General features: G+C 35.8%; 1 protein-coding gene across 4 annotated transcripts in view; it reads right to left on the bottom strand.

Annotated features, from left to right (window-relative positions):
- Nucleotides 1–3366: 3366 nt before the first annotated feature.
- Nucleotides 3367–26572, bottom strand: part of TBC1D15 (TBC1 domain family member 15) — an 87793-nt gene continuing 64587 nt past the window's right edge. For all 4 annotated transcript variants that reach the window (XM_005571550.5, XM_005571551.5, XM_074007426.1 and 1 more), the window contains 7 exons: nucleotides 18203–18319; nucleotides 13218–13318; nucleotides 9381–9480; nucleotides 8624–8721; nucleotides 6332–6448; nucleotides 5720–5806; nucleotides 3367–4162 (listed from right to left, as the gene is read on the bottom strand). In XM_005571550.5, the coding sequence (XP_005571607.3) occupies nucleotides 3941–4162; nucleotides 5720–5806; nucleotides 6332–6448; nucleotides 8624–8721; nucleotides 9381–9480; nucleotides 13218–13318; nucleotides 18203–18319 (842 nt within the window). In that variant the 3' untranslated portion in view covers nucleotides 3367–3940. The remainder of the gene's footprint in view (nucleotides 4163–5719; nucleotides 5807–6331; nucleotides 6449–8623; nucleotides 8722–9380; nucleotides 9481–13217; nucleotides 13319–18202; nucleotides 18320–26572) is intronic.

Genomic DNA, 26572 nt, shown 5'->3' with positions numbered 1-26572 from the left:
ACACAAAATCATTAGCATAAGTTATACATTGTTACTATTCTGGTAAATAACTTGTAACAATGGTTACCAACATTTGAGGAAAATCAGAGAACACTTTCAGAAACTATGTGACCTGCCTCCAAAAACATGGAGGTACGCCCACAAGACTTTGCATACAGTGAGGTTCCTGGATCTTCTGAAAACCCCAAAAAGATGCCCAAGCTAGAATGATGTTCTCCAGGTACATATCTGCACATAAGTCAGCTGAACTGTAGGTTCTTCAATAAACATTTAGGGTTACTTTATACAAACTGTCTTTAATAATGGGCATGCTTATATGTGAATTTCACATAAGAATTCATCGGCCTCCCTCTATAAAATTTTTTTTTTTTTTTTTTTTTTTGAGACGGAGTCTTCACTCTGTCGTCGCCCAGGCTGGAGTGCAGTGGCACCATCTCGGCTCACTGCAAGCTCCGCCTCCCGGGTTCTGGCCATTCTCCTGCCTCAGCCTCCGAGTAGCTGGGACTACAGGCGCCCGCCACCGCGCCCGGCTAATTTTTTGTATTTTAGTAGAGACGGGGTTTCACCGTGTTAGCCAGGATGGTCTCGATCTCCTGACCTCGTGATCCGCCCGCCTCGGCCTCCCAAAGTGCAGGGATTACAGGCGTGAGCCACCGCGCCCGGCCTATAAAATTTCTTGGCAATGTCAAGTTCATAATAATCACTCATTATCTGTCCCAAAAGGCTTTTTTACTGCTCAAAAGGAAATTTAGTATCTAATCACTAAGACTAAAGTTCCTTATAAACAGATGAAGAATCTTAGACCCATGAAATTATTAAAATAGGGAGGTTCTTAAATGCAAAAGGTTCCCATAGATTCATGCCAGAACTGAAAATACATATGCATTTCAACTTCTATTGAGGTTATGTTCCGATAAACATATCATAAACTGAAGACATCATTAATAAAAAATGCTTTTAATACATCTAACCTACCAAACATAGCTTAGCCTACCCTACCTTAAACATGCTCAGAACACTACATTAGTTTACATTTGGGCAAAATCATCTAACACATAAAGCCTATTTTATAACAAAGTGTTAAATATCTCATGTAATTTATAGAATATTGTAGTAAAAGTGAAAAATGGCTGTATGGGTACTCAAAGTATGGTTTCTATTCAATGTACTGCTTTAAAACCATCATAAATTTAGTTGAAAGTTTGTAAGTCAAATCATCATAAGTTAGATCATCTGTACTTTTACAGTTAATGTTAGAAACTGAATTTTAACAACTTTACCACATAATATAGCACATATTTTACATGTTATAAGGGTGGGGACAGAGCATCTTGTGAAAACAAACCTTTAAAAAAAACTAGTAAATATACCTGAACTATATATTTTAGCAATCTTAATAGCACATAGTATTTGCTAACTAGACTCTGTGGACTGATGAAGACTTTCTCTAGAACTATACTATACTATCACTTCCATATAAAAAATATGCTAGATAGAAATGCAGTTTAGTAAAAATTGTTTTAACAAGCAGTTTTGTAATAAAACTTGACAGAAGTTCAACTTACTAAATGTATTAAGATTAAAAAAAAAAATCTGAAGTGGGTATCACATTATGCAGTAGCAAAACTCCCAAAAAGTCACTGTCCAGGAAGAACAAGGAGGACATCAAGATGTTCCAAGCAATTTCCTGAATAGCAGGAAATGAAAGGCTGGAGATGCTGGGTTTTTGATCAGTTTATGTTCTTTTTCTGAATAGGCTTACTCATTATTAACTGATGAAAGATAATACACATAATATTAAAAACTAAAATCTCCAACAGTTCTACTGTTGTGATTGTCAGTTAATGCTCAACCAGGAAAAAAGTTCATTTTGTTCCCTAACTTTCTTGGGGGAAAAAAGTCTATCTCTAGGACCATTTTAGAACTGCACAACTTTTGGCCGGGCGCAGTGGCTCAAGCCTGTAATCCCAGCACTTTGGGAGGCCAAGACGGGCAGATCACGAGGTCAGGAGATCGAGACCATCCTGGCTAACATGGTGAAACCCCGTCTCTACTAAAAAATACAAAAAACTAGCCGGGCGCGGTGGCGGGCGCCTGTAGTCCCAGCTACTCGGGAGGCTGAGGCAGGAGAATGGCGTGAACCCGGGAGGCGGAGCTTGCAGTGAGCTGAGATCCGGCCACTGCACTCCAGCCTGGGTGACAGAGCAAGACTCCGTCTCAAAAAAAAAAAAAAAAAAAAAAGAACTGCACAACTTTTTTCTTTACACTATTAGCATCACTTGTAGTAAATTGCTTTACAGAGTCAAATAACTATATCCTTCAAGGCAACACTGTGCCCATTTCCATGCTAATGAAAAATTTTTTTCAGTTTTAAAAGGGATGTTTTTCATTTCCATAACTTATTCAGATGATCATTTTAATCACATAAAAATGAGATGAATTGAGGTCCATCTTGGATGTTTTTTCTTCTATTAAAGAATTAGCCGGGCACAGTGGCTCACACCTGTAATCTCAGCACTTTGGGAGGCTGAGACAAGTGGATCACTTGAGGTCAGGAGTTAGAGACCAGGCTGGCCAACATGGCGAAACCCCGTCTCTACTCAAAATACAGAAATAGGTTGGGCACGATGGCACAAGCCTGTAGTCCCAGCTCCTCGGGAGGCTGAGGCACGAGAATCGCTTGAACCCAGAAGGTGGAGGCTGCAGAGAGCCGGGATTGTGCCACTGCACTCCAGCCTGGGCAACAGAGCAAGACTGTCTCAAAAAAAAAAAAAAAAAAAAAAAGCAGACTATTTCTAAGTATAATTTAACTAAAAACACTACTTCAACTTCAAATTTATTTTAATGATATATACAGGAGTTAACAACTTACAATTAAACCAAAGTAAGTTATGTTTATTCCACATAACTTAAAATCATGCAATACTGCATGGTAAAAACAACAGCTTTGTGCACATACAAAAATTATTATTTTGAGACTCATGAGAGCATCTAGAAATTTTTCAAATAAGCTTTTTGCAAAGAGTACTTTATAAAAATTTAAATACCTGATTAATCAGTTAATGCATTATTAGGAAAGATAATAAACATTATTAGTAAAGTGAGGTTACAAGCAATTAATTTTAAAATTATACCAGGTACAGGGTTGAACATAATCTCATGAAATAAATGTTTTAAGAAAATAGTTTTGAAAAAGATCTCATATTGAAGCCATGTTAAATTTTGATAAACCAGGTTATATAAATCAAGTTTATTCAGTTAATGAAAATATGCCTAACCTTTCTTATATTCATAAATAAGTACTTATATATAATCTTTATATACAAGTGAAGAAAAGTTCAATGTAAAAAATACACTGCCAATCCATTTATTATGGTTGAAATAATTATTTATCTACACATTAGACTGCATTGATGAAAATGTCCAATTTAAATCACATTCGACCAGCATAAATATTTAAGCTGAGTATTGTTGTAAACAATAGAGAAAAAAATCCTTTTATTTTTATTTTTTATTTCATTACTGGGTAACAATCTACGTCTCAGCTTAGAATGCTATAGAAAGCCTCCACATTTAATTTAATCAAATCCCAAACCCAATAAACTTAGAGTAAACAAAGCGAATGTTTTTCAAAGTGCATAATTTCCAACTCATCCACTTGCAATATTTATCCAATTCCAGTTCATCAGCAAGAAAATAAAATGTACTTGGCTATAAAAATACTCAGGAATGTTATCGAAAAGGAAAGGCTATTTGGTAGAAGTAACTACAAAAATAATTAGTTTAAATCTTTGTAAAGCTTTAATGTAAGAACATCAGTACACTTTCTTTACATAAACCTTAAAGCATGATCAATACCAAGATTTTAAATTTTCAACTTTCAAGTACTTGAAAAAGAGTTGCAACAAAGTGTCTCTTCCCAAAAAAGCAAGAATAGTGATCATGCAGGTGTTAATCTGCAGACATCTGAGGACACTGGTATCTGTGTTGGACTGTCATCTCTGGCTCCACTGGCAGAGTGTGTAGGCAAGGCATTACTTTGAAACGCAGATGTAGGATGAGGAGTCATGACAACATTTTCGTCTTCACCAACGTCTGAATCTGGTGTTGGAACTTCACTATCTTGAAGCCCAAGAATCTCACAGACTGTTTGTGGCAATTCCTGGATATGAAAAATCAAACTCAAAACCATATTTCACTACAGAGGAAAAATAACCAAAAAGTAACACCTCTGTTTAAGACTACATTGATTCCAGAATCTGAGCATTTGTCCTAACAATGTGAATGTCATGTACCCTTCTCACTTTTTTCTCAGCTCCAAATGAAATGCTAACCACCTTTCTTTCCCTAAGTGGTTCTTGGGTATCTTCCAAATTAGTCACTCTCCATCCCACCTCCACATTCCCACAAACATAGCATGTCCTAATATTTGGCATTTATCTCTTTCTACTTTTTGTAATAATATCTTACTTAGACCATCTGTCTCTTTCAGTAAACAAAGTTCTTCAAAGGCAAGCAGTATCTCATTGACATGCTTTGGAAGAGAACAGGTATCAAATAAATGTTTGTAGAACTGAACCAAGTAACAGTTTGGATCCATGAACAAATGATGCAAGGACTAAGCAAGAATTTTCATAAAAATGCAAAGTCATAATGTGTGCAGCAAACCAACGTGGCACATGTATACCTATGTAACAAACCTGCATGTTGTACACATGTACCCTAGAACTTAAAGTATTTAAAAAAAAAAAAAAAAATGCAAAGTCATGGTCGGGCGTGATGGCTCACGCCTGTAATCCCAGCACTTTGTGAGGTCGAGGTGGGTGGATCACCTGAAGTCAGGAATTCGGGACCAACCTGGCCAACATGGTGAAACCTCGTCTCTACTAAAAATACAAAAATTAGCCAGGCATGGTAGTGGGCGCCTGTAATTCTAGCTACTCAGGAAGCTGAGGCAGGAGAATTGATTGAACTCAGGAGGAGAAGGCTGCAGTGAGCCGAGGTCACGCCACTGCATTCCAGCCTGGGCAACAGAATGAGACTCCGTCTCAAAAAAAAAAAAAAAAAAAAAAAAACAAAGTCATGAGGTGGGCACAGTGGTGTGCATGCACCGGTAATCCCAGCTACTCAGGAAACTAAGGCAGGAGGATCACTTGAGCCCAGGAGTTCAAGGCCAGCTTGGGCAACTTAGCAAGGCCCTTTCTCTTAATAAAAAGAAAAAGCCAAAACACACCAAAAGTACACTACTTTGGTTCAAATTCAGATAATATATCAAATTTGCCTTGTTTTTAAATAATTAATAACTTGACTAATATAAGTGAGTGACACAGGCTAAATAATACTGATTTAATTATTTTTGATTAGCATTCATTTTTATTTAGAGATTCTGCATATTTAATATGAGAACCTATTCTGTATTCATGAGCTCAACTGGGTAATATATCATTGCTGAAATTTTACAGCCTCTTAAATTGTTATAGAAATATTTTCATTACTTTTATCATTTTGCCTTATTATTAGCTGTTTCCTATCTGCCATAATTAGTCAACTGTTTTCAATTAAGTGCTGTAAATCTAGAACAGCAAACAATAAGCCAGTCAATACTTTGTCTGCCCTCAACTTACTAAAATTGCTATTTTATTTCCAAGAAGAAAAATCTTTCTTGATCTCAACCCACCAAAAACAAACAAATCTTGCAATTACTTGAAACACTGTATACCTTGCATTTTACCATCTGTAGAGAAATTGCTTCTGCCTTGCATAGTATATCTTCCACATCAATTTTCATGGACAATTCATTGATATGCTAAAAAGTATCAACAAAATAAAATGATAATCAAAAGTGAATACACTATTATATTCTATTATACAAACAACTGATTACCAGTTATATTTCACTGCAGACAAAATCCTTAAAACAAAAACATTCATATACTACAAATAAATAGGAAATTCAATGTATCTTTCTTTAGGTTATTCCAAGTTTTAAAGCTAAAGACTAGCTAATAGTTTTATATAAGGAACATTAAATCCAGCAGCTCTCCCAAGTCTGACATCTCAAAGTTATTATCAAAAGACAATTAATTTTTGAAAAACTAAACTACATAAAAGAGCATTTGTTGAATTTTCTTTTCTTCCTAATTAGCCAGGTAAAAATAACTGGCCAATGTGTATTGGAACTGTCATTCTCAGATAGTCATTCCTAGCATTGTTACTGACACAATTTAAGTTATTCAAGAGATTTAATAATGTTTCAAGGAAATGTTCTGTATATCAGGACCACCAAATAGAAGAACCAGAACACTAAAATCTGAATTAAAGGAATAACTACCTTAAGTATTTCATTGAAGCCATAATGCTTTTCCATTATTTGCTGCTTTTCTGATTCCAGAATGGCACAACAGAGAAGAAGATGGAAATTTTTACATGGTAGTTCGGTCCACATTACCTATGGAAGGCAGAAGAACTATTTTGCAAACTGTATCAATTCTAAAACATTTTCCTCACAGATACAATTCTGAACACTGAATGACTTCTATGCAAAGTAGATGTTGCCTGTTTAGGGTAGCCCAAGGTTTTTCTAGCTAGGAAATGAGGGGAACGAGAGTCTTACCTTCACCTACAAAGTAACTATCATCAAGTTTAATATTATATGAATATGATATACTCTAAATGCGGTTAAGATAACTATACTAAGTAAATTACTGAGCTTAACCAGTATGATAAATGTTATTAATACAGGACCTACAGCCACAAGGTTAACGTGTAAGGGTTAGATGTATTTTCAATATTTTTCCAAAGTATCAGTTTCTCACTGTGATCTGAAAAAAAGACTAAAGCTAAGTCCTGGAAATAAAAAAGGTTCAGTTACATAGTACATGGAATCAGAAACACCCAAAGGTAGCTCTCCATTCTAAATACGTAAAACCCTTGTATCACATTTTATCCCTGCTTGTGACAATAACTGAATTAACTGCCCCAAATTTATAACCAAACATATAAAATGCTTCATCAATAGCTCAGCTGTTCCTAAATATAGATAACATCCTTGAATTTAGGGTCTTAATTTCCCCCTGCTTCATGTACCTAATAACATCTTTTCTGGAAACATAAAAACATCCACACAAACCATACCATTAGAGCATACCTGAAATGTGTTTACTTCTTTCAAAAGGAGTAAATCAAGTTGAATAATTTTCAAACTAAACCCAATTGTTGAAAGTTTAATTATAATGCAATTAACCTCAAAGTTTCATTAAAAGTTTGAATTTATTTAGTAAACACAGATTGAGGAGTTATTCTAGCTATGTGGTAATAATATTCTTAATTCATCCTTTAAAACCCATTTATGCCTGAAGTTGCAATTTTTTCAATTTTTCAATCAGAACTTGGTGATGATCTTGAGCAGCAGGATATAAACAACTCCCACATGCTTAGCGTTCCAATAATGGAACACTAGACATAAATGAATTAACCCATTTTTAACTCCCAAATTAAGATACTAATTTAACAAAACTGATAAACAGTTAAGTATGATTCCAGATACAGAGCATGTGGGTTTTACTCCTAATTTCAGAACAGAGGAAGTGAGCACAAAGCAATCCACTTTTAACTTGTAACCAGCACAATGCCTTGTCTAATGGTAGTACAGCCATCAATAGTATAGGAATCCATTTCCAGCTGTAAAAACCTCAGAGACAACTAGAGTTCCACTGTATAAAGTTGTATTTACTATCAAAATGGATTATCTCCCAATTCTTTCCTTGGAAAAATTTCTGTTATCCTAAGGTATGATCAATCATTATACCAGCATTCTATTAAAAAGCACACCAGGCTGGACACAGTGGCATACACCTGTAGTCCCAGCTACTTATAAGGCTGAAGGCAAGAGGATTATTTGAGTCCAGGAATTCAAGATCAGTCACAGCAAGACCCCTTCTCTTAAAAAAAAAAAAAAAAAAAAAAAAAAAAGCACACTGATTTATTATTAACAAATACTTAAGAAAATGTGAAATGATTTGGTTTTTCATTAAAGGTTGCCCTGGAAAAATAAACAATAGTGATTACACATGGGGGGATGGTATAAGGGAAACATTGGATGTGAAATTACCTATTGGGTACTATGCTCACTACCTGGGTGATGGAATCATTCACACACCAAACCTCAGCAACATGCAATTTACCTATGTAACAAATCTGCACATCTACTCCCTGAACCTAAAAGTTGAAAAAATAAAGAGTTGCCTTGGGTAAAAAATGGAATAAAAGGAGTACACCAAAAACATAAGAAAATCCTCTATAACAGATGTGGCAAAGCCTCACATAAAGTCAAGTGTCTCAAAGGAAGAATAAAGGCAGCAAATAAATGGTCTAGAGAACTTGTTCTGGGATACCTCTTGGCCCCAAATCTCACAGAGACTGTAATTTGAAGAATGAAGTTCCAAAAGACCAAATATTCAGTATGAGACTAATTTTTAAGAAGAGGCTACCAGTTCATCAGAATTCTGGAACATACTTGCCTTAGATAGTTCAGTAAGGCTATCATAATCCATTTATACTCTACAGAATAAATTGTTTCTTTTCATAATAAATATCACATTTGCATAATAATTTAAGGACTTACCTCCCATAATCGAAGAATATCTAGAAAACTAAATTCCCTTTTGAATCTGATTAAAAGCCATCTGAAGCAAAAATAAAGGTATCCGGAGTCCTGAGATTCTATGCAGAAGAAAAAAACACATACACATATACGACTTATTCTCATGCTAATTACATCAGAATACAGTTACTTTTCTCTAATTTTCCTATGCATCTTAGGCAATTCAAGCCCTATACATTTGTCTTCTACGTTAAGGAATCATTTCAAACTTGAAGGCTGACTTGTTTTTAAAAACTAACAAATAATACATTTTATGAATCAAGTTTAAGGCAGAATTATACAATGAGAGTTTGGTCCCACACTTTTATGGAACCGAAGAAAGTGCAGTAGACTACATATGTCTTTAAGTTCTTTTTTATTGAGACACGGTCTTGCTATGTCACCCAGGTTGGAGTGCATGGAGTGATCACAGTTCACTGTTGCCTCAATCTCCTGGGCTCAGGTAATTCTCCCACCTCAGCCTCCTGAGTGGCTGGGACTACAGGCATGCATCACCCCAGCCAGCATTTTTTTTTTCCCTTATAGAGATGGGGTCTCACTGTGCTAGTCAGGCTAGTCTCAAACTCCTGGGTGCAAGTAATCCTCCCTCCTTGGCTTCCAAAGTGCTGGGATTACAGGCATGAGCCACTGCACCTGGCTTCTTTAAAGAGTTCTTTACATTTTTTTCTATGCATTACTCTACAATTTGCAGGGTATAGTTCTGATTCACTAAACTTACCTAAGTAACTGCAAAATCCACTGTCTAACAATCGAAGTAAGGTACTCAGCTGAATTAGCTGGGTCTTCATGCCTTGCATTTGTTCTTCAAAATTCTGATGCTTTAAAAGGAAATAATTGTTATTATACAAGTAATATTTCATAAATATTTTATAGTACATAATGACTGATAACTAAAACATGATGTCCAAGGACAAATGTTGAACTTATACCACACTGGTTATCTTAAAAAATGTGTAACTAACCAAAAAACTAATGCAATACTAAAAGGGAAAGTAAAGAGAAAATCCTTGCTCTCAAAACTAAGGATTATTTTTTCCTCTATTCATTTGACTTAGATAAAGAAAAATGTAGACACAGCAACTGCTGACTGACTGAGATATTTATTTCTTACACAGCATAAAAGACTTGGTGAAAGAAACACACAAATTCTTTCCACTGTTAAATATTCCTTCAAATTACATGTAATAAAATTAATTTTAGGGTTAATATGTATTTCATTTTAAAGAATTACTTCTTAGGTTTGCTGACACTGGAGAATCCGTAAAGTCAAAACCAACAATATTAAAATATTATCTGGATTTTGTACTTAAATTCTTTCACAAGTGCAAAGGCTGTATGATGCACAATACAGACTGAACACAGAAGCAAATGTGAAAATTCAGCTGTCTTCTATTAAACCAGACATTTTTAAAAACGAAAAATTTAAAACAATCTCTGTGTCAGTAAATTTTTCATTAGGAAAAGTTACTTTTCATTAAAAAATGTAATCTATGTTAAGGTAGAATGTGTTGTTAATGAATTAATAAATGAATACAAGTTTCTCAGTATTAATTTTTCACATAAACATCAACAGATAGAATCCACATAAACAAAAACTCTTTCAGTTCTTCAATAATATGGGAGAGTGTGAAGGGGCCCTGAGGTCACAAAGTTTGAGAACTGCTGGGGTTCATACGCTTTAAGCAATCTTCACAGTTGAGTAGACTCCCCACCAACACCTGAGTCAAGGGGCCAGAAGGCACCAAAACAGACGCTCTTAAACGCTTCTTAAATGATTTGGATCTCTTCAACTCAATCCCAATCCCAATCCCTCTGGGGTAACCTAACCCTAACCTAGTGAAAGCCTTAGAAAAACATTTCCTCCTTCACACTTACTTTTTCACTTTTACAGTGCAATAGTGCTTTATACAACTATCACATTAGAAACAATTCATTCTTTAGTTTAAAAAAAATTAAGTCTATTAATTCTCAAAAAGCTGTTTCTCTTTAATAATTTTGACAACCGTTTATTAACAGACTAACTCAAGGCTTTAGGATATAGTTCCTCCACATTTACCAGACAGACCTATAGAGAAGGGGCAGAATCAACTCTGACTAACAGGATCATTCTTACTGTGACACAGCCAAAGACTAGAGCTGATTTGGGAAAACTAACATGGCATAGCCATTTGCTACCCACTCTGCTGTAAAAAAGAAGCATATCCATAGTGACAGACACCATATTTGAAAAAGTGGTTACTCCTGGAGAAGGGAGAGTGGGATCAACAATGGATATACAAAGGGCTTCAAATGTGTCTGTAAATAAATGTCTCTGTATGGGGCAGGGGAGGGCGAGATGGAGAGGAGAAAGGAACTAAAACTATATGGCAAAATGGATGATGGGTATAACAAAGTTCATCAGATCACTTGTACTTTGTATTTCCATAATAACAGACAAAGTCTATGCCTAGACCTACATTAGATGTAAGTAAACATCAATAAAAGTAAATTTATGGACATTAGGTTCAGCCACCACAAAAGTAGTACAAACTTACATGAAGTAAAGCTATAAAACAAAAACAAAGAATCAAGAAACAGCAGCACAGATTTAGGGACATCAAACAAAGGCAATGCAGTGAAAAAAAAATCATACAGGTTATTTTGATTGCCACGTATTGCCCTCTCATTATTGAAACATTATGAAAGAAAAGATGTTAGCAGACAATATACTAAGAAGATAACTTTTTAGAATAAAGACTAGAAAAATCCACAGAACATCCTTAATGGAAAAGGCAAACACGAGAGCATTTACTGTGAAAATGATTAAACTGAACCTTCATACACAAAAAATGACAGACTATAAAGTGTTTATTACACACGTTCAGAAGGCAGTCTTTACATATGAGATCTATATACACACATGTGTATGCATGTATGTATGTGGCATTATATGTCAATATATATTTACATGCCAATATTGGCTTAGTTTTATTGAAAACTTATTGCACAATCCTAACTACAGTATGTTCATCTTAGCTTTATTTTTATATTTTTTAGAATATCTACTATAGCAATTTAAACTAATCACTGGGGAAAGATTCACGTGTTTGTTCTACAAAAATCTGTTGAACAACCTCATGTCAGGCATTAGGAAAATTCTGGTATGCTACCAGTGAAACAAACATATAATCCCTTTTATCAAGGAACATACTAACTCTGGTGAAAAGAGAATAAACAACAAAAACACAAGGAAGGCACACAACAGTTTTTATGTAATTGGTATCAGCTATATAGACCTTTATAATAAATGCCTCAGGTTTCTAGAGCACTTGGGAGTAAATGGAACTAAGAAGGTAGACAAATCAATCAATCAAAAAAGGAAGGACGACAAACAATGACATTACCAAATTACTGCACTGATAATCCTTCCAAATAATCAAAAAATAATAATTTATGGCAAAAAACCAATTTGAATATTTATGAATTTAACAGTAAAAGAACATTTTAAAACTATCAAATCTTACCAAGTATACATTTAGAAAAAAACTGAAAGTGAGAACAAGTTGAATCTATGGACAAGAGACTTGAGGAAATGGGCACAAGCAGGGAAAATTTGAAGGAGAAAGAAAAATAGGCAAGCAAAAGGGAAGAATACAAGTAAAGAAAAAAAGAGAAGGGTACCACTTCCAAATTTCACATTTGTATCCCAAAAACTCTGAGTTAAACCCTGTATTACAGCAAAATATTTCAGATGGTTAGATTCAAAATGTTTATCCCCTTGCAAGCAAGCCATTTCAATGTCCAACATAAAGGCCCAGCATCCAGTATGTTAGTCTTATTTTGAAGAAACACAGCAACCTATGTAGTCAGGTCTTTGAACTTCATATGCCTTTATTTAGTCTCACCCCTTCTGCTTTTTTTTTTTTCTAATAGATTGCTTGAGAGACTTTTCTATTTTATTTCCCTGTCAATATTCTCTGCACTATTATCTTAGAACTCTGTCTCAAAGATTTAACAATGATAATAGATAAAATGTTCTTTGTACTAACATGTATATATAGACAGTTCAACTCTAATAATCATATACTTCTGGGAAAATAATGAATTCCTAAGAAAGTGTCAGAGTTACAAATAGTTCAAACACATCTGGAGAAAAATCAGTTGCTATAATGATAAAATTCAAAGTCTTCACAAAAGGTAAGGATATTACTTGGCATGACTAAGATTTATCTCTGAAACAGATAATATTAAAGTTCAACTATTCCACAAAATTGAATTCATCTATTTTATCAATATTCTATAATGACGCATGACTCTTTAGTAGAACATAAGCATTTACTGATATTAAATCCTGATTATTCCTATACTACAGACACAAACTATTTCCTGTATTAAAAACACCACCAGTATTTCTAAGACCTTGAAAGGCTACTAAAAAGAAAAAGTAACAAAAGGCATGAGGTAATTATTTTAAGTTCCATCATAGTTGGCTAAACATAAAAATCAACCTTACACTATAAAATTATACAACTAAAATTTTCAAAATCAGTTTAATGGAAGGAATCCCTGTTCTTACCATTTGGTCCATGTAAGAGGCAAAGCACCAAAAGGCATCCACTTCATTTTCCATCACATATAAAAGAGGGGAAAGTAAGTCACTCATTCCCTGAACATATCCTAAAAAGAAAAGAAAAAAGAGTCTCTGAAAACCCAAGTTTTATGTATCCTTCTGAAAGTTGTGCATATCACCACCACTTCGCTTAAAATTGTATCTTTCTCATTTGCATTCAGAAATTGGTAGACATTGATATTCACCAAGAAAAGAATATAAATAAGGAGGAACTCTAGTCATGAGTAAGAAAGATGAGTTGTTTTAGATTGAGATGTCAAGCAATATATAGCTTCTAGTATGTGTCTCAGTGCAGATACACTATCAAGAGTGAGTAATATTTTAAAAATAATGTGCAAGAGCATCATGAGACAGAAGAGGAGTGAAGAGATAATCAAGAGGAACGTCAAATGTAAGAGTATACACTCAAAGACAGGTTTAAGAAAGACCAGTCAGAGAAGCAAAGAAAAAAATGAAGGGAGAAGAATGTTGCAAAAATCAAGCAGAAAGTTCCAAGCCCAGAGTGGTTAGCAATGCCAAACTATGATGAGCAAGCCACATAAAATAAGAACTTTGGGTTCAACTGCTTTAACAATCAGACCTTTAGATTCACACAACAGGAGTTACAAAATTAAGAGCCTCTTTTAAATAGTCATATCTATGTCCTTCTTTCTTTTTTTGTTACTCTCTACACCCAACCAATGTCAGCAACTGGGCTTAATCCAATCAATATTTTGTACCTGAAGTGACCACTTACCTACATATCTCTTGATGTTATTATAATTTCTCAACAGTGACAGTAATAGAGCCCTCAATTAAAAGAAAAACTAGGAAATTAAAGAGTCAGATCCCTCGCTTAAAAATAAGAAAAAGTGTTAGTTTTACTTTTTCACCTGAACATGTCAAACTTCTTGTTTTTTTACTTCCTCTTATAAAACCCTCAATTATCCTTGTTTTACAATTTTCAAGACTTGAAAAATTTTCAGACTTAAGAGGTTCTTGAACCAATGAAGGGACATGAGCTTATACTAAGCCTTTTTACTTAAACATTATCATTCAACTTTGGTAACTTCTGTGTATTTATTAAAATCATGTAGAAATGTCTTTATTGGTAGCTTGGGAAGTCTGGAAAATAGTCTTTCATTTGCAGATCAATAGCTTACATTTATATTCAACAAAATCTATCTGCACTGAAGCCATGTAAAAGTAAATATTTAATAAGAGAGGGAGGGAATAGTTCTGCTATCATATAAATGATACATAACTATACATTACTCTGTTTTGGAAGAAAACTTTAAAAAATGATCTCAGAAGGCAGGTAAACTAAATCTCTTGAGAAAACTCAGATCAAACATACAACAGACAGAGGCACTCAGATCACCTCAGAATCTCCTTACAAATGAAGTTTCAGCTCAATTTGCTGTGAGCCTCTGTCCAATCATCTACCGCCACATCTTTCCACAGTCCTATTAGCCTCACTCTGTCTAAACTGTACCCTATGGGAAAATATAGCTCTACTCACTTTAGGATAAAAGGGCACCTGGGTTCTCATGGAGGGCATCCAATTATTACAGTACCAGACAATGAAGTTACCAAGACATTTAGAGAAAAAAACTAAACAAAAGTGACATACGACAAGATATCTACATGTAATCATTTCTACGAATTTATACAGATGGTTTCTAAAATAATGCACACTTTTTAAAAAAGAACAAGATAGATGGAAGACTAAATTGTTATCATCAGAACTTTCCTATCTGACATAGTGAAATCAATGACAAATAATAAAGGTTAAACCAATTAAAGTATGAAGGAAATCTAATCTGAATTCAACAAAGTGTAAGAGTACTGAGTCTGACTGTGTACGATCTACATCAGAAATATTTCAAAGTGTGCTATTCAAAAGATTTACAAAGCACCTTTCCCCTCTTAAAAAAGTGCTTTATTATTAAGTTATAATGAATAAAAATTCCTAAGAAGCCAATTTAATCCTTTAAATCTTCAGTTTCCATATGGAATCACTACCATATTTCTTCTGTTAAGTCTTAGCTGAAGCAAGTTGTCAAATTAATCTTCATGTTCTGGTTGCCTTTAATCTATTTTATTTTATACATGATGTTCTTTGGGGTATCTCATGGGTTATGGGAGGTGGAATTAATGTACAAATTCCTTTTAATTAAAGAAAGATTAAAGATGTTTAAATTGGCATTTAGTGATACTCAGATTCCTCACTACTGCTGAATGATGCACATCTTAATCAGCACCAGTACAATTTCTAAAGTACTTCCCTAAAATCACTTCCATAGCAAATTTGTTTCACTGCAGGAAGGGGGTGGGAGGGAGGTGAGAAATGAACATCTTATCATCCTAGTGTACACTTGCTTACACCAAAAAGGAAAATTTAAACTACATATAGTTCAATTTTCCAGGTTACTGAAGCTTATCCTTTAGAGTATCAAATTAAAAAACAAAAATCTTGAGGATCAGAAATCATTCTTAAAAAACATTACACACTCTAACCTTTCATTGATTATTCAGTATCATCATTACATATCCAGTAATGATACCACCCACAGAAACTTTCTGTAGTATCTGCACTAACTCAAAGTCACACTTCCTTAAGTTCTTTTGTCTACTTTTGGTAATTTTTGTCTCATTCCTCCCTACTGAGACTGTATTCGATGCAAATACACCTATACCTCACCTATGGGTTAAGAAGCCAAACTCCATATAATGAAATCACCTACAAGACAGAGTAAATTTACATTCCAGGTTGCTCTGCTATGAGTAAAGAGTAAGAAATGTTGTCTATTGCTTTTATAAAAAGTATCTTGGCTTCACATAAGTTATCTTGGCTTCCTGCAGTTATCTGCAGGAAGCTTGACTATGTTTCAGGTAACTGAAATGTCTATATAGAAAGAATGCGACATGAGTATAAACAAATCGAGAGGGTAAGTTATCCAGTTAGCTGGTTTGGGACAATGCCCTGAGAAAATTAAGCATTCAGGAACTCCTGCTACAGAATACGTATGAATTCGTATCTCAAAATTACCATCTGAGAGAATGGAGCAATGCCTTCTGTTCCGAAGGAGAATGGTCCTATTCCCTACAGTGGTAACCAAAACTAAAATAAACGGCAAGGGGTTGAAGTGCTGAAGGTGTAGAGGTAAGAATCCCAGCCTGCAATAAAGACCTGGGTCTCTACTCCCAGACCAATTATTTACTTGTGTGACCATAAGTCACACTCTAAATCAAAATAACCTTACTCATAAAGTGAGAATTATTTCCCCCCTTTTTCAAAAGGCTGCTATGAGAATGAAAAATCAAATCAAGTATGAAAGCACTCTGTAACCTGAAAAGCACTCTACTAATATTCTTGCAACAATTCAACTTGAAGCTCATTATAGGTGTCATAGACAGGACTGACTACATTTTACATTTTAAAGAAAACTGCAACTTCTGACTTACTGTCACCAAAAAGGCTGATACCTCAAGATCAAAACGGAGAGTATATCTTCCCCTAACTTACATATAGGAAACCAAGAGAAATTTACACAGAAATAACAGTGAAGAAAATGTGCCCGTAATTCAAGGTTCATTTGGTTTTAATGTGCTAAGTATCCAACCACCTTCTCTAAAGGATGTCTCAAACGTTACTAATCTAGAAAACATCTATTTCCACTATCCTTTAGCTAGAAGCCACTCACATAGCAGGTAACTCAAACATTTCTAGTATTTACACTTATTCAAAAGTTGATGGTTAGACAAGCTGTTGGTCCTTTAAATAAACATCTTAAGTTCTCTTGCCCCTTAAAATAATGGTTCCTTAAGTTTTCTACCCCTTAGCATCCCTTCCCCAGGTAATTTCACACTTCTAATTCCACCATCAGTTCTCTTTTTTTTTTTTTCATGAAACAGAGTCTCACTCTGTCACCCAGGCTGGAGTGCAATGCAGCGCGATCTCGTCTCACTGCAACCTCCACCTCCCAGGTTCAAGCAATTCTCCTGACGCAGCCTCCCGAGTAGCTGGAATTACAGGCGTGTGCCACCCAGCCCAGTTAACTTTTGTATTTTTGGTAGAGACGGGGTTTCACCATGTTGGCCAGGCTGGTCTTGAACTCCTGACCTCAGGTGATCCATCTGCCTTGACCTCCCAAAGTGCTGGGATTACAGGCATGAGCCTCCGCACCCGGCCCCGGCATCAGTTCTTACAACAAATTTCTGGTAAAGAGATTTACCAAAAAAAGAGTAAGTTCTATATGCCCTACAAAATTTTTGCACTGCTTATCTAAGATATCCAATCAGTATTTTTCTTTGCAATGGGAAAAGCATATCAAACAATGGTTTGCAAACTTTCTCAGTTCATGGTTATCATCCTTAGTATCTCGGCAATTTTTCCCAAGGCACTCCTAAGTCTCAAAGAAATAACAACTCCATTTATTAAGCTGTTAGGTCAAAACAATTGAGTAAGTATTCATGTCCTATGAGCTTACCACCTACTGAGCACTACAATACTTCTCAAACCTTGAAATTCAACTGGCTATCACCATCCTCATTTATTTTTATCATTTATTTTTACATAGTAGTTACTTATCACAGCAAGGCCAAAAACCCAGCTTTGCAAAGACATAACTTCATCAAAAAGAATGTAATGATTTAATGTTAAAACCTTTAGCTATTTCAGCTAGTAGTTAGAGTGGTGTCCTATAGATGTCTCTATAATTCCCTTAAAAATTTTAAATATCCCATGGTGCTCCAGTTAGTCTGCTGCAGCAACCCAGGGCTCCTTGGTTAAGAACCATAGCCTTGTAAGTTTCCAGTCCCCTGGAGAACAAATTCTCTTAAAACTAGGCCTATGAAGCTATTAGCCACGTCTAACTGGATTAAAAATGTAAATTCTAAAGTAAATATATTTACATCTTTTAAAATTAGGACTTTAGAGGAGAACTTACCTAAATCAAAATCATACATACAATAGGTCATCAAAATGTCATGAAGCAAAATCAACCCGGGATTATCTTGGCCTTCATAAAACTTGTTTGTTCGATCTGTTCTGTTAACATCTTTTTCTGAAGAGGAAAATCATCACATATTTGAAAAGCTTCCAAAAAACAGACTCTTATAAAGCTCACATCTTACAAGTACAGAGTCATTTTTCTTGCTATTAATTTCACTCACCAAGCTTTATTTAATGAAGAAAAAATTCATCAAATTCTATTTCAAATATGCAATGAAGTAACATTTCAGAATTTTTTCAAGAATCAGTCCTCCTCCTCATAGGCAGATTTTAAAATATTTTTCAATTTTTATCTAAAGATAGAAACCTTTCAACTGCATAGTGGAAAACATTTTCAATGAATTAAAAGCAACACTAAGTAATAATCTGCATTACCAACAAAAATGCCAGTCATTAATGCATGTCACAGATACTAGTACTTGAAAACTAATTTTAAAAAGCTACCACCTTATCAAGCATAATCAAAGAGATTTGTTTCATTCACAATTACTGCATTTATTATAAGTATCATCAAATTCTTTGTCATGTCTCAATCATCTTTAGGACAAATTATTTCCTTATTTTCCTATCTACACAATTTAGATATCATTAAAGTTGGAAATGACTTCATGAGAAACAGATTTGGAAACATCATCATGAGTGTGTCCAAAGTTGTACTGACAATTCAATTCACAAACACTGATGCCTAAGTGCATCATGATGTGAGAGACTTTACAAGGAATTCTCCAAACTTGAATCTCTCAGTAAATTAGGAAGAAGTAACTTAAACAAACTGCTGTAGAATCAATTGTTTAAAAGTGATAACTGTCTCCCCCCAATTAAACTGAGTAATCTGAAAACTTTCTCAAAACTCTTTACAAAGAGATGAGGAGGTCAGGTGTGGTGGCTCACGCCTGTAATCCCAGCACTTTGGGATGCCGAGACAGGTGGATCACCTGAGGTGAGGAGTTCAAGATCAGCCTGGCCAATATGGCGAAACCCTGTCTACCAAAAATACAAAAATTAGCCGGGCATGCTGGTGTGCACCTGTAATCTCAGCTACTCAGAAGGCTGCGGCACGAGAATGGCTTGAACCCAGGAGGCGGAGGCTGCAGTGAGCCAAGATCGCACCACTGCACTCCAGCATGGGCCACAGAGTGATACTGTCTCAAAAATAGTAATAATAAAAAAAAGATAAGGAGATACAATAGAGTGGAATCTAACAACAGGATATGATGTGAGCTTAATTAGATTCTGTAACGGCATTTTAAAAATTATTCAAATATTTTAGCTTTCTGTTAAAATGTACTACATTTGATTTTTAAAAAGCAAGCAAATACCCACAGAATTGTGGATACAGTTCTCAAATAAGCAAAAGTAATACCAGAAAAATTCATGCTATTTATATAAAATTACAATTAAAAATGTCAAAATGGGCCAGGTACAGTGGCTCATGGCTATAATCCCAGCACTTTGGGAGGCCAAAACAGGAGGACTGCTTAAGTCCAGGAATTCAAGAACAGCCTGGGCAACATGGCAAAACCCTGTCTCTACAAAAAATACAAAAATTACCCAGGCATGGTGACGCTTGCCTGTGGTACCAGCTACTCAGAAGGCTGACGTGGGAGAATCACCTGAGCCCAGGAAGTTGAGGCTGCAGGAAGCTGAGATGGCACCACTGTACTCTAGCCTGGGCGACACAGTGCGACCCTGCCTCAAAAAAAAAAAAAAAAAAAAAAAAAATGAAACTGCTTCTGTCTCATTTCACAGTTGATAAAGTTCATAATTTTTATTAACTCAAGCATAATTTATATTCCCACAATGCCAGTACAGAGTATCTGCCTTAATATGTTTTTTAAACATAGTAAAAAAAAGTTGTTTGTATTCTCATGAACTACCAGTATTTCTTCTTGTATAAATATTTAATAGTGACAAGCCAGGTGAAAATCAGAAAAGGGATAAAAAGTAATATATATAAACGCTATTTTATAATTATTTCTAGAAATCCCATTTCTGAAAAGGAGTACTTCAGTTAAAAACAAAAAGCTCTTATTAAATCTAACTCTCCATCTAATGTGATGTAGCTAAAAAAAAGGCTGAAGAAAAACACAACCACATTAACTGACCCCATTTTATATTCACCATCACTAACATCAAGTGGATCCTGAATGCTGTCTGGCAATCCTGCTCTATTTCCCTTGTCCATTCACTCCCTATTCATAAAATTATTTTATACTTCCTTTCTCTTCAAGCCTCCATCTTCTCCCACATCCTAACTCAGATAAGGACCCTGCTTCCTATTTCTGAGAAAATGACACTATTTAGAGAATTTCCACAGGTTCCCACTATTCTAACCACACAACCGTGTTTGAACTGATACAGTCTCCCCGCTCTCCTAACACTATAAATGAGTTTCATTAATTCTGTGGCAAAGACCAACCCCTCCTCTTGTGCATGAGAACCATCCCCTATTGACTACCCAAGGACTCTAGTAATTCTTATCTAGTTACTCTAGTAATTACCTCCCTCTTCAGCTTTACCAGTTTTTCCTTTCTACTGGACCATTCCCATAGTATTCAACTTTATATTATTTCTTTCAACATCATTAAAACCTTTCTTAATCCTACTTTTCCCTCTAACTGCTAGCTCACTTTCTGAAACTACATCTGTTTTCAGCAAAACTCCTTGAAAGAGCTGTATGTATTGTCTCCAAGTTGTCTTCCATTTCTCTTCAATTCACTCTAATCAGGTTATCACATGCACCAATCCATCAAAATTCTTCTTTAATCAAAATCTCCAGTGATCTCTTTATTCCTCTATGCAATGGTCAACTTAAATAATCTTACTTGGCATCCCAATTACCCTTTCTTGAAATACTTTCTTCATTTGTCTTTTAGGACATCAAACTTACATGTTTTCTATCTATCTATGAAATAGATAGCCACAGTTTCTCTGTGGCTCTTTACTTAAGTCTCTTCTATCTTCTAATTTTTCCTACTTATAAATTGAAGTGCCCCAGGGCTCAGTTCTTGGGCTTTTATTTTTATAACTGTACTACTCCCTTGGCAATTTAATCTATTTTTTTTTCCTTCCAAGTTTTATTTTAGGTTCAAGGGGTACATGTGCAAGTTTGTTACACAGGTAACCGGTGTGTCATGGGGGTTTGGTGTACAGATAGTTTTGCCACCCAGGTAATGAGCATAACACCCAACAGGTAGTTTTTCAATCCTCACCCTCCTACCACCCTTCACTCTCAAACAGCCCTAGTGTCTACTGTTTCCTTTTTTGTGTCCACGTGTACTTAATGTTTCCCTCCTACTTGTACTGAGAACATGTGGTATTTGGTTTTCTGCATTAATTCACTTAGGATTATGGCCTCCAGTTCCACGTATATTGCTGCAAAGGCTAGGATCTCTTTATTATGGCTGCATAGCATTCTATGCTGTATATGTACATTTCTTTATCCAGTCCACCACTGATGGGCATCTAAGCTGATTTCATGTCTTCGCTATTGTCAAATAGTGTTGCTATGAACATACATGTGCATTTACCTTTGTGATATAATGATTTGTATCCCTTTGGACATATATCCAGTAATGGGATTGCTGGGTCGAACGGTAGTTCTATTTTAAGTTCTTTGGGAAATGTCTAGACTGCTTTCCACAGTGGCTGAACTAATTTACATTCCCACCAGCAGTGTATTAGCGTTCCCTTTTCTCTACAACCTTGCCAGCATCTGTTATTTTTTGACTTTTTAGTAACAGCCATTATGACTACCAGGAGATGGTATCTCATTGTGGTTTTGAATTGTATGCTGCAATAACTAGTAATATTGAGCATTTTTCCATATGCTGGTTGGCTGTGTGTACGTCTTCTTTTAAGACGTGTCTGCAGCCAGGCACGGTGGCTCACGCCTGTAATCCCAGCACGTTGGGAGGCCAAAGCGGGTAGATCACGAGGCCAGGAGTTCAAGATCAGCCTGGCCAAGATGGTAAAACCCTGTCTCTACTTAAAAAAAATTCTAAAATTAGCCCACCATTGTGGCGGCCACCTGTAATCCCAGCTACTGGGGAGGCTGAGGCAGAGAACTGCTTGAACCCGGGAGGCAGAGGTTGCAGTGAGCAGAGATTGCACTGCTGCACTCCAGCCTGGGCGACAGAGGGAGACTCTCTGTCTCAAAAAAAAAAAAAAAGTCTGCTCATGTCCTTTGCCCATCTTTTAATGGGGTTGTTTCTGCTTGTTGATTTGAGTTCCTTACAGATTCTGGGTATTAGACCTTTGAAAGATACATACTTTGCAAATGTTTTCTCCCATTCTGTAGGCCATTTACTCTGTTGATTGATAGTTACTTTTGCTGTACAGAAGCTCTTTAGTTTAATTAGGTCCCACTTGTCAATTTCTGTTTTGGTTGTAATTGCTTTCGCAGTCTTCTTCATCAAGTCTTTGCCTGGGTCGATATCCTCAATGGTATTGCCTAGATTTTCTTCTAGGGTCTTTATAGTTTCAGGTTTTACATTTAAGTATTTAATCCATCTTAACTGATTTTTGTATATGGCGAAAGGTAGGGGTCCAGTTTAATTCCTCTGCATATAGCTAGCCAGTTAGCCCAGCAACATTTATTGAATAGGGAGTCATTTCCCTGTGGCTTGTTTTTGTTAGCTCTGTCAAAGATCAGATGGCTGTAGGTATATGGCTTTATTTCTGGGTTCTCTAACATGTTTTGTTGCTTTATGTGTCTGGTTTTTGTCCCAGAACTATGCTATTTTAGTTACTATAGCCTTGCAGTATACTTTGAAGTCAGGTAGTATGGCCTCCAACTTTCTTCATTTTGCATTAAGATTGCTTTGGCTATTTGGGCTCGTTTTTGGTTGCATAAGAATTTTTTTTCTAATTCTGTGAAAAATGTCATTGGTAGTTTGATAGGAATAGCACTGAATCTATAAATAGCCTTGAACAGTACGGCCATTTTAAACAGTATTCTTTCAATCCATGGTATGAAATGTTTTTCTATTTGTTTGTGTTATCTCTGATTCCTTTCAGCAGTGTTTTGTAATTCTCATTGCAGAGTTCTTTCACCTCCCTGGTTAGCTGTATTTCTAGGTATTTCATTCTTTTTGTGCCTACTGTGAATGGGATCACATCCTTCACTGGGCTCTTGGCTTGGACGTTGTTGGTGTATACCAATGCTACTGATTTTTGTACATCGATTTTGTAAACTGAAACTTTGCTGAAGTTGTTTATCAGATCTAGGAGCCTTTGGGCAGAGACTATGGGGTTTTCTAGGTATAGTGTCATATTGCCTGTGAAGAGAGGGTGACTTCCTCTCTTCCTATCTGGATGCCTTTTCTTTCTTTCTCTTGCCTGATTCTATACCATGCTGAATAGGAGTGTCAGAGTGGGTATCCTTGTCTTGTTCTGGTTCTCAAGGGCAATGCTTCCAGCTTTTACCTGTTCAGTATGATGTTGGCTGTGGGTCTGTGATAGATGGCTCTTAATATTGAGGTTTGTACCTTTGACGCCTAGTTTGTTGAAGTAATCTAGTTTCATAATTCATAGTTTTATGTAATCTCATACTATCTATGTTGATGACCCCTAAATTTATCTCCAGTCCCATGAATTCCTGCCCTATATATCCACATTCAACTCAACATATTAACTTACGGACATTCAATAGGCATCTCAAAATTAAAATCTAAAACTGAATTCTAAATATTCTCTTCCAAACTTTCTTCTCTCACAGTTTTTCCCATCTTAGACAGAAACAAAAACAAAAAAACAGCAATATTGGCTGGGCACAGTGGCTCATGTCTATAATCCCAATGCTTTGTAACACTGAGATGGGAGAACTGCTTGAGGCCAGGAGTTGGAGACCAGCCTGGGAAACATAGTGAGACCCCATGTGTACAAAAAACTTTAAAAATTAGCCAGGTGTGGTGGTGCATGCATATAGCCCCAGCTACTTGGGAGGCTGAGGCTGGAGTATCCTTTGAGCCCAAGCTGCAGTGAATTATGATTGTGCCACTGCACTCCAGGCTGGGTGACAAGCAAGAATCTGTCTCTTGCAAGACAAAAACCCTAGCAATATCCATATGTCATATCCTCTTCCCTTTACATCAAGCAGTTGCTCTTCCTCTCTTCCCATCTGGATGCCCATTATTTCTATCTCTTGCCTGATTGCTCTGGCTAGGGCTTCCAATACTATACTGAACAGGAGTCATGAGAGAACCCCCTCTATTTTTCAAGTTTCTATTCAAATATCACTTTCCCACTAAAAGCTGTCTCTGCTTGCCCAAGTTAAAATGGCCAACATGGCACACAAACATCCTAACCCTCTTCCTTGCCTTATTTTTCTATTTGGCATGTATCACTAACATACCACATATGTCACTTACTTAACTTGTTTACTGTCTGTTCTTCCACAAGAATGAAAACTCCTTTAGGGCAAGAATTTTGCCTGTTTTGTGCACTGATGAATCCCCAATGCCTAGAGGACAGCCTAGTACATAATAGGCACTAAGTAATATTTATTGAAAGAATGAATGAGTGTATGAATGCTTGAAATAATCAATTTGGTTTTCAGAAAGATCCTTTGGTGATTTTAACCCATTTATGCCAGAGGTTGCGAATTTCTGTGTGTGAAAAATCAGACCTTGGAGATGACCTTGAGCAGTAGGATAGAAATAACTCCCACAAACTCAGTGTTCCAATAATGGAAAACTAGACATAAATGAGTTAATGTGTTGCCAAGGTTAGAAACCACTGCTTTAAAAACAGGGATTCCTGAGCTTTCTTAACTGTCTCTTTTTCCACTAGGTGGCACATCTGTTTCCATGGATATTTATACTGATAATACCCAAATTTCTATCTCCTACCAGACTAGTCCAGACTATTCAACTAGTTATTTGACATTCCATTTGTATTTTTCACCTTAAGGTATATATACTTTAACACTTAATTCAATTTCACCATACCCCATTTCTCCTCATCTCCGTAAGGGGTATCACTAACTGCCTGTTTTCTAGTCAGAAACTGAGTCCTATTTTTTATTTCTCTTTCCCCTTCACACCCCATATTTAATACATCAGAAAGTCTTACCAACTCTAACACCAAAATATAACTTGAATTTACCTTTTTTTTTTTTGAGAAGGGGTCTCACTCTGTCACCCAGGCTGGAGTGTAGTGGCACAATCACAACACACTGTGGCCTCAACTCCCCAGGCTCAAGTGATCCTCCCTCCTCAGCCTCCCAAATACTGGGATTACAGGTGGGAGCCACCATGGCCGGTCTCACCTACTTCTTTTTACCTTCTCTACTACTATTTTCTTGCCTGGACTTCTGCTTTCTACTAACTGGTCTCCCTATTCCTACTCTTACTTTGATTGAATTTCCACAAAGCAGTAAAAATGATTTTAAAATGTAAATAAAATACTCTTCCTTAAAACACTCCAATAGATTCTCATCACACTTAAAGTAAAATCCAGCTTATTGGCATGTATGCAAGACCTAAAGCTTACTGCGTAGTTTTGTTTTTAATAAAAGTAAATTTATACTACCTAAAAAGCTTTTGATAATCATTCTCAAAATACTTTTGGGAAAAAGCATTATAGAAAAAGAATGCTTTAAAACTAACTTATTTATACACTTCTACTGGCAGAAAGCATGGTATAGCTGAAAGGCCACTTAAAAATTAGATCTGAGTATGAATGAGTCTGAGCTATAAAACTAACCAGATAGATGGCTTAAGACAACTGACTAACCTTTCTGGGCTTCAATTTTATCTGCTAAAAATGAACGAAGTAGGCTAAAGTATGTCTCAATTCAAATTACATTATGGGGACTTTAAATATCTAAATTTTTCTACCAGTCTCCTGGAAAGGATGAGAACAGGACATGAAAGGTTGAGAATATCAGAGACATCAACACTGATGCTTGATATAAAGGGAAGAGGATATGGCATGCAGAAAAAAGAGGCTTAAAATACAAGTTTAGTTGACCTCTAACTTCCCTTCCAGTTCAAATACTTTACGCTCAAGCAGGAGTAAAACACCAGAATCCATTATTGTTTTTCCTATTGAAACTGAAAACAGCAAGAAGCTTCAGTTAGAAACTTTAGATAACTCCAAAACTCAGGACTCCCAACCTTTTGCCTTAATCAGAGAAAGGACAAAGTTTATTCTGGTATAATTTACATTTCAGAAAAATAAATTCTTTTTGGATCAAAAGTATCACTGCCAAAAAGATGTTGTTTTTATGTCCACAAACGGTACCAAATCAGCTTGTTATGTTGGGCTTTCTAAATAAAATTTTAAAAATTCTTTCTTTCAT

Source organism: Macaca fascicularis, chromosome 11 (genome assembly GCF_037993035.2).
Source record: "Macaca fascicularis isolate 582-1 chromosome 11, T2T-MFA8v1.1".
NCBI classification, from domain to species: domain Eukaryota; kingdom Metazoa; phylum Chordata; class Mammalia; order Primates; family Cercopithecidae; genus Macaca; species Macaca fascicularis.
Note: the sequence above shows the minus strand (reverse complement) of the source record. Positions and strands in the feature narration are given on the sequence as shown.